At 54.3% G+C, this 9210-nt stretch overlaps 1 protein-coding gene across 1 annotated transcript in view; it reads left to right on the forward strand.

Annotated features, from left to right (window-relative positions):
• Positions 1-2535: 2535 nt before the first annotated feature.
• Positions 2536-9210, forward strand: part of KIF7 (kinesin family member 7) — a gene marked incomplete at its 3' end in the record, with an annotated part of 16422 nt that continues 9747 nt past the window's right edge. Inside the window, exons 1-5 of the mRNA XM_011379686.2 lie at positions 2536-2617; positions 6275-6626; positions 7772-7972; positions 8370-8763; positions 8977-9208. Coding sequence (XP_011377988.1) covers positions 6299-6626; positions 7772-7972; positions 8370-8763; positions 8977-9208 — 1155 coding nt within the window. The remainder of the gene's footprint in view (positions 2618-6274; positions 6627-7771; positions 7973-8369; positions 8764-8976; positions 9209-9210) is intronic.

Below are 9210 nucleotides of genomic sequence, written 5' to 3' on the forward strand. Positions count from 1 at the left end.
GAGATGACAAATGACCATGTTGTTCAAGCCACTTCAAGGCACGGTTTCTATTCCTTGAGAGTGAGGGTTTCCCAATACAGATTGCCAAAGAGTCTTGGCAGTTTCGACAGCCTTTCTGTAGAAATCTTCCATATACAAAATAAATTTTGCTACTACATCAGAGTTAAACTTTCTAATGACAAATTTTAAGTGACAAATATGCTTCTAGATCTTAATTAAAACTCAGCCATGCATTGTGCTCCCAGTGCAACCAGTGCATCAGAGGTCACAGGTGAAGACACCCTCTCCTCCAGGCAGCATGTGGACGTCCCCACATCGCCTCTCCTCGTGCCAGGTTTCCCTTGGCAATGATTGCAAGATGTGCCTCAATTTCAGAAATCTTAGAATGTGAGAAAATGCATGTCTTAGAACTGAGGAAGATGGGGAGCTGGAAGTTCCTGCTGTCTGGGGGGAGAGAGGGGTGGCTCAGGTCTGAGAGTGGAAAACAGAGAAGGAACTCCGAGCTGCGGACAGGACTGTCTGGTATCCCGTTCAGGGGCTCGATTTCTAAAACATGAGGAGATGCCATCGTGAAGATGTTTCCTCGTTCTCCAGGTATGTTTTGTGCGCCACTCTGTCCTTTGGTACCCACAATAAGAAAATACGAGCCATGTTGTCCCACATCCATATTTCTGTCAATGCCAAGACAGTTTCAGTTTTCATTCCTTTTTTCAATAACTTTTATCAGAAACCTCTGTGGAGTGACTATGCCAGGTCTTGGGCCAAGGCAACGAGATAATAAGAAACATTCCCTTCAAAGAGCTCACAGTTTAGTGGGTAAAATGGATAAGTAAACAGATATAATATGTATATTATATGTAGATATAACATGTACATGCTTATACATCATAGTGCTATGGTCTGAATGTCCATATTCTCTGAAAATCTGTATGTTGAAATCCCAACCCCCAGTGTGATGGACCAGGAGGCGTAGCCTTTGGGAGGCGGTGAGGTCTTGAGGGTGGAGCTGTGCCTCTACGAAACAGCCCCCAGAGAGCTCGTTCCCTTCCACCCTGTGAGGACACAGTCAAAAGACAGCTGAACAGGAAGTGGTGCCACGATCTTGGACTTCCCAGCCCCCAGACCTGTGAGAAATAAATGTTTGTTGTTTATAAGCTCCTCAGTCTGTATTTTGTCATAGCAGCCCAATGGACTAAGACACACAGAGGATAATAGTTGGAAGGGGACCCTCCAAGACCTGGACTGTGATTAGTGGCCTTCTGTACTTCCGTGTGCTTGTTTATTTATTTATTTTTTAATTTGCATGTGTTACAGGGGCAGGAGGGGGACCAGCCAAGAGGCTCTGCAGCGGCCCAGGCCAGAGACTGGTGGCATGGGCGGCGAGGCTGTGGAGGTTCTCAGAGAAACTTGCCTGGACCGTGGAGGGCACATCGAGACTCGGTGGTAGATGTGAGAAGAGAGGAGTCTACGATGGCTCCGGCCATGGGGTGGGTGGTGGGGGCATCTGGGTAGCACCTGCCCAGGTAGGTGCAGGATGAACACCTCTGCAAGGTTCCCACTGGCCTTTTGCCCATAGAATAACTTCCCCAACTGGAGAGGTGGCCTAAGAACTCTACACACTCCCCACCTCCCAGTGGACTGAGGGGCAGTGGCCCGAGGGGCAGTGGCCCACCCGGGAAGTCGAGGCTGGTGGCAGTGGAGTTCACCAAGGGATCCTTCGATCCCATGCCTTTTCCTAATAGGGCCTTAGAAACCAGAGCTGCGGTTCAGGCCCCAGAGGGCAGACCTCTGCTCTCTGCCTGGCTTGCTGGAAGGCATGAACAGGGGCTCTCTGGTGGCTTCCTGCGTCCAGCCTGTGGGTCGCCCTGGATCTGGGGCAGAGAAGGGGCACAGTGATGACCTTCTGGTGTGAGTGCAGCCAGGGTCTCAACCCCCCCGGGGATACGTGGGTCCCCATTCCAACCCTGAAAATCATGGGGAGGGGATCCTTCTCAGCCTTAGAAGGAAACGTGAAATCAGCGAGGAGGGGTGGGAGGGTGGAGGCTTCCTGGGGCCTGGGGAGGGAGAGCTTTGCTGAGGTCTGACGGGCGCGGGGAGGGCGGACAGAGGGAGCGGTACGATGGCGGGAGGAGGGACGGTCTACGCCAGAACGGACGACCGAACAGGGATTGGAAAATCCACCCTCCCCTCGCGGAGCGAAAGAGGCTCCCAGTTAATTTTCGTCTTCTCACGTGCTACAGCTGGCCTTTATGAGGCTTGGGTTCCCGGCCCGTGGGCAGGTGGGCTTCTCCAGCTGGGAGAACCAGGCCGGCCACGAGGGTCGTCGTGTCTCCCCCAGGATTCGCGGAGCCTGCGCCAGGATAAGCGCAGCAGCGAGGGCGGCCCTGGGCGGCGCTGGGGGGGTCTGGGGGGGCGGGGCGGGGCGCGTGGCCCCGCCCCCAGCCAAAAGGCTCCGCCCCGCTCGCCCCTCCGCCCCCGAGAGCCCGAGCGGGCGGAGTTGCGGGGGAGGAGGGCGGGATTATTTAGGGGGCGGGGGTCCTGGTGACGGCATCAGGACGCGCCGGGCCGGGCGGGGGCCCCTGACTGCAGGGCTGGGGAGCTTCTGACGCCTCAGCAGGTGAGTGTGGGCCCGGGAGGGGTGGACGGCGAGGACCGGGTCGGGGGGTGGGTCGGTCGCGGGGTGCCCCGGCTCCACACGAGGAGCCCCAGGCCTTGCTCACCAGCCTCCTGGAGGCTCCTTCCTGAGCAGGCGGGATCCCCTGTTTCCCAAGTCGGGGGCCTGAGACGGACATCGCGGGCCTGGCCTGGAAGAGGCATCGCCACCCTGCAAGGGTCGGGTCTGCGTTTTGTGACCCCTTTGGACTTTTCCGAAGCTCCAGCCTCGGGCTTCCGACCCCACCGTCCGCGCCCGACCGCAAGGGTGGAGGTGTCTGGGCGCCTTCGAGGCGCGAAGAATCCGGGACCGTAGTGGGGCTGAGGTGTCTGGCTGAGCGGGGCTGCCACCTCTGTGTCCCCAGGGCGGGGCACCCAGCAGGGACTGAATGATTCAATTAATGAAAAAACCGTTTTATCTCCTGAGAGAAGTTAAATACAGTCAAGTTGTTGCTGTGAAATGCCCTAGTGATGGCGTCCTCATTGGGGACCATCACAGGGCACTTACACTTGGACGGCACAGCCTACTGCACACTAGGCTCCGTGGCACATCCTGTCACTGCACAAAATAGATTAAATCAAGCACAGGAGAAAATGAATCAAGAGACCCATAAACACGTGACGTGTGAGGCTGCCCTGTGTAACAGTGTACCGTTGCACGACGAACTCTTTTTATAAGTAGAAAGAACACACTAAGGATTAAAAGTAGAGCAAACACATGAAGCAGTACGTTATCAAGTGTCACGTGCCCTACGTAATCGCATGTGCTATACTTCATCCGACTGGTGGGGCAGTAAGCTCATTTACACCGGCATCACTACTAACACGTGAGCAATGCGTTGCTCTGGGCACTTCAGTAATGGCAGTCATAATCTTGCTGGTAGAGAGTCTTGCTGTCAGTTCGCAAAACAAACTACACCTGTGAAGTGCCATGAAGTGACGTGCAGTAAATGAGACTTACCTGTGGTGAAAAATACAGTGCCCAGGGCCCAAGAAAGGGGCAGTGAGGGCTGCCGTGAGGGGACGTTCCTTTAATAAAGATTATCTGTTGCTATTGGGCAGTGACTAAGCAAGTGTCAGACCTTGTGCTGGGCACTGGAAACATAGCACGAAGGGGACAGGGGGGTCCCTGCCTCCCAGCTCCCAATGTGGGAGGTGCAGGGAGATCAACAGCGAATCTGGCAATTGTAACAGACTGGTTGGTGGTTGATGGCAGCAGCCCACGGGCTGTGTGTGCGTGTGTGGAGCGGCTCAGAACAGGGGTACTTTTTGGGTCTTTCAAGAAAATGGGGCCAGCCTCAGCCTTGGAGTGGGGGGAGGCTTGAGCAGCAGTGAGTGTGGCAAACAAAGATGAGGAAAGATGGGGTGCATGGCAGGAGTCCAGGTACACAGGGCCTGTTAAAGTTTTTTTCCTGTTAAGGTTTAGAATCTCAAGGACAGAGAGAAGCCTCTTTAGGGGAAGTTTAAGCAGGGAGTGTAAAGTGGCGCTTGCATTTTTAAGAAATGCCCCTGCTTGTAGTGTAGGAGGGCCCTGGGAGACAGACCAGTGAGGGGCTGGTAACGGTCATCTTGTCAAGACGCTAGTGGCCAGGACCAGGGCTTTGGCATAGGATGGGGAGAAGCAGAAGAACTTGAGAAATACAGTAGCCCCCGCCTTATTTGCAGTTTCAGTCACCCACAGTTAGCCATGGTCTGAAAATACTAAATGCAAAATTCCAGAAGAAGACAATTGATAAGTTTTAATTGTGTGCCATTCTGAGTAGCACAATGAAATCTTGCGACATCTTGCTCACCCCGGATGTGAATCAGTTTGGTTAAAAAAACAAACAAAAAAAACACCTGTGAAGTGTAATAAAGCAATGTAATAAAGGAGGTTTACCTGTGGTGAAAATAAAGTGCCTTCATGCCGTGGGAGCCCCCTGTGTAGACGGTTGTGGTAGCGCAGTGCTTGTGTTCAGGTGACCCTGATTTTACTTCATAATGACCCCAAAGCACAAGAGTGTAGTGATGCTGGCAATTTACATGCTGACGGGAAGAAGGCCTGAGGTGCTTCCTTTAAGTGGAAAGGTGAAAGTTCTCAGCATTATCAGGAAGGAAAAAAATAATAATCATATGCTTAGGTTGGAAGATCTATAGTAAGAACGAATCTTCTGTGAAATTGTGAGGAAGGAAAAAGAAATTTGTGCTACTTTTGCTGTCGCACCTCAAACAGCAAGAGTCACGGCCACGGTGCATGAGAGCCGCTGGCTAAGATGATAAAGGGGTGACGTGTGGGAGGGAGACGTGAACAGAGAGCGTGTTCTGATCGCCATGTTTACGTGTCTGTCCTGGGAAAGGTGCTTTGCCGGAAAGCAGAGCCTGTGCGAGGGCCTCAGCAAGGCATCCTCCCAAAACGAGTGACCACATTCACATCACTTTTATTACAGTATGTTATAATCGATCTATTTTGTTGTGAGATATATGTTGTTATCTCGTACTGTGCCTAATTTATAAATTAAACTTTATCCTCGGAATGTATGTATGGGGAGAAACAGCATGTATACATGATAGGGCTCAGTGCTCTCCGTGTTTTCAGTCATCCACTGGGTGTCTTGGAGCATGTCCTGTGCGGACAGCAGAGGAATGACTATTTCAGAGATGGAACTGACAGGATTCGGTGGTGGGAGATCTGTTGACTTTTGAAGAAGGTTGGGCAGAGGGTATGACGTAACAAAGGCAGAGGCTATGGAAAACCTAGTGGGTGTTAGGGAAAGGGTTTGCTTTTTTTAATATAATTCAGCTGGTAATGACATTTTATTAAAATTGGTCAATTAGACAATTCTGCATCCCCACAATAACCACTGTCAACATGGCGTAGACATTATATGATCGTCCATGTGTGTACGTCTCCATTTCATTGAGATTATATAGTATACAGTTTGTATTCCAATTATTTTTCGTGGCTAACAATCATTTCTAACGTTTCAAGATAATATTTGAAGTAATTGTTTTAATAGTAACATAGTATTCCTAATGCCCTCATTTAAAAAAAGAAATTGACCATTATATATAATGGCAGTAATTACTTTGTATGTAAATTTTTAGGTTGATGTCTCATAATTTTCTTTGTGTGTGTTTTTATTCACAGTTTTTTTAAACAGTAAGCCATATATATTTCCATTGTGTGTTCACCGCCCATAGTTAGATTTCTTTCTGTCATCACATATTTGACCCCCTTTGCCCCATCGACCTCACCCTTCTCCTCCTAATCTCTGGTAACTGCTAGTCCATTGTCCATGTTCACGAGTCTGTCCTGGGAAAGGGGTTCTGTGCGTGCGCACGCATGCCCGCGCGTCTCCTAGGTGACGGAGTCACAGGGGGAGGATGCGGCTGGACCACAAGCCCTTGGGTGTCGAGTGGAGGCGTTAGGGCCTTGTTTTGCCACTGCTGAGAGCCGTGAAATGTTACTGTGTAGGACTGTGTTGTGGGCACTGGGCTGGGGCACGGGGGTGCTCTGAACTGTGATCAGCCCCCTGCTCCTCCAAGGGCAGGGGCTGCAGGGTCTGGCTCCAGGTCACCTGCAGGGTGAGTTCAGCCCCTGGAGAACAGGTACCTATGGCAACGTCTCTTCCTCTCTCCACAGAGCCTGGAGCAGCGCCTCCTCCACATGGGGCTGGAGGCCCAGAGGCCTCCGGGGGCCGAGGAGGCCCCCGTGAGGGTGGCCCTGCGAGTCCGGCCGCTGCTGCCCAAGGAGCTGCTGCACGGGCACCAGAGCTGCCTGAGGGTGGAGCCGGGGCAAGGTGGTGTCACCCTGGGTCGAGACCGCCGCTTCAGCTTCCCCGTGGTGCTGGACGAGGACGCCGGGCAGGAGGCCGTGTACCAGGCCTGCGTGCAGCCCCTCCTGGAGGCTTTCTTCCAGGGCTTCAACGCCACGGTTTTCGCCTATGGCCAGACAGGCTCCGGGAAGACGTACACCATGGGGGAGGCCAGTGTGGGTGAGTGACCTTGCTCGGGCCCTTGTCGAGGGGCCTCTGTGGCTCCTGAATTTCCACTCTGCTCTCTTGCGGCCATTTGCTGTTGAAGGTGGGGATGCCAGGGGAGGGGCGAAGGGAGACTGCAGTTTCCTGAACAGGTCGCGGCCCAGGGTGGGACCAGCCACATCAGCGGGCCAGGCAGGAAGGGAGGGGTCCTTGGAAGTGAATGACCTTCTTGACTCCAGGGAGATGCGGCTACACTGCGTGGTTCTGGGCACCTCGGGCAGGAAGGGCACAGGAAGTTGGCTTGTCTCTGCAGGTTGTCGGGATGGCTGCCGAGGGTCAAGAATCCATGTTCTAGAGTGGTCGGGATGGGGACTGTCCCGGGGGAGACGTGCTCTGGCACGTAGTGAGGCCGTGGAGCAGGGTTCAGGACAGATGCTTTGGCCAGTCGAAGGAACTGCCCTGTTTTAAGTAGCACGAATGTTTTCTCTTAGGTCATAAAAGTGTACTTGTTTGTCATGGAAAATACAGAACAACACTCACAAAATAAAATTTACTTGATAATTGCCTTTCAGAAATAACTCATCTTGTTGGCATTCCAGATTTTCGCTTTGAAAATTGTACTTTTTTAAAATTTGGGCTTACGCTGTCATCGTTATTTTGTATTTTTTTTTAACATTATATCGTAAACGTTTATCATTAAACATCCTTCGATCTAATTTTTTAATGGCTCCTTGGCATTCCATTGCGAATATAATTTATTTAACCAGATTCCCCTATTGGCTATTAGGACGGACACTTGGGATATTTGTATTTTTTGAAGTTAGGAGAAAGAGTGCTGCTCCACTTCGTCCTTCCTTGGAATAAATTTAGGAGGTCCGTTAGATAACTGAGCAGAGACCATGGCAGTGAGCTCCCTGTCCCGGGGCGTAGTCAAGCCAAGGGTATCTGACCACCTGGCAGGGATGTAGCGGAGGGGGGTGCTCACATATTGAAAGGGGTTGGCTGACCCAGGAAAGTTTGCTTCCAACTCTGAAATTCTGTGATTCTGCCTGACCACCCTGGAGCATGCCCATCCTGGCCTTTCGCGGCTGCCTTCTCCACACGAGCCCCACCCTGCAGCTGAAGGCACGGTGGCAGGGGGCCCTGCGGTGTCTCCCCAGCCTCCCTCCACGAGGACGAGCAGGGCATCATCCCACGGGCCATGGCCGAGGCCTTCAAGCTGATCGATGAGAATGATCTGCTTGACTGCCTGGTGCACGTGTCCTACCTGGAAGTGTACAAGGAGGAGTTCCGAGACCTGCTCGAGGCGGGCACCGCCAGCCGAGACATCCAGCTGCGGGAAGACGACCGTGGGAATGTTGGTGAGGAAATCCCGAGTCCTCCACTGGCTGGGAGTGGGGTTCTTGGCTTGAAGCTTCACCTGCTGCAGGGTGGCTCACCTGTCTGGGAGGGACACCTCCCAACTGGGAAACCCAAGCTCTGGAAGGTTTCGGTTTCACCATCCCCTCTGACTTTGGCGTATCTTGCACCCGGAGCAAGAGGCATTGAGGCGGGCATGGGGCAAGCTGGAGCTCCTCCAGCTCAAACCAGGTGGGCGGGAGGGACCCCCTGGACATGGGGAAGGGCCACCCGAGTGGGGAAGAGCTGCTGAGGGCCTGTCCGCCTCAGGCTGCCCCAGGCTGCCTCAGGCTGCCCCAGGCTGCCCCAGGCTGCCCCAGGCTGCCCCAGCCCTGAGCTCACTGCCTCCTGTGCCCGCAGTGCTGTGTGGGGTGAAGGAGGTGGACGTGGAGGGCCTGGACGAGGTGCTGAGCGTCCTAGAGATGGGCAACGCGGCACGGCACACGGGAGCCACGCACCTCAACCGCCTGTCCAGCCGCTCACACACGGTTTTCACCGTGACCCTGGAGCAGCGGGGGCGCACCCCAAGCCGCCTGCCGCGCCAGGCCCCGGGCCAGCTGCTCGTCTCCAAGTTCCACTTCGTGGACCTGGCCGGCTCTGAGCGCGTGCTCAAGACGGGCAGCACAGGTGAGCGCCTGAAGGAGAGCATCCAGATCAACAGCAGCCTCCTGGCTCTGGGCAACGTCATCAGTGCCTTGGGTGACCCCCAGCGCCGTGGCAGCCACATCCCCTACCGGGACTCCAAGATCACCCGGTGAGCCCAGGGAAAAGGGGCCCCGAGGGTCGCTCTGTCGTTATGGCTGCTAGGTGGCCTCCGGGATGGGGCCTGGGGAGGCCAGTGCCTGGTGGGTGGTCCTCCGGCTTCTGGGCACTAAGTCGATGCGGTGGGAGGATCAGGCCCTGTGTGGGGTGGGGACCTTGGCTCTGGCTCAGTGATGTCTCTGATGCGTCTGCCTGGTGTCCTCAGGATCCTGAAAGACTCGCTGGGCGGGAATGCCAAGACGGTGATGATCGCCTGCGTCAGCCCGTCCTCTTCGGACTTTGACGAGACCCTCAACACCCTCAACTACGCCAGCCGCGCCCAGAACATCCGCAACCGCGCCACGGTCAACTGGCGGCCAGAGGCCGAGCGGGCGCCTGAGGAGGCGGCCGGGGCGCGGGGTCCCCCGCGGCACCGCTCGGAGACGCGCATCATCCACCG

The sequence above is a fragment of the Pteropus vampyrus genome, unplaced genomic scaffold (genome assembly GCF_000151845.1).
Source record: "Pteropus vampyrus isolate Shadow unplaced genomic scaffold, Pvam_2.0 Scaffold368, whole genome shotgun sequence".
NCBI lineage: Eukaryota > Metazoa > Chordata > Mammalia > Chiroptera > Pteropodidae > Pteropus > Pteropus vampyrus.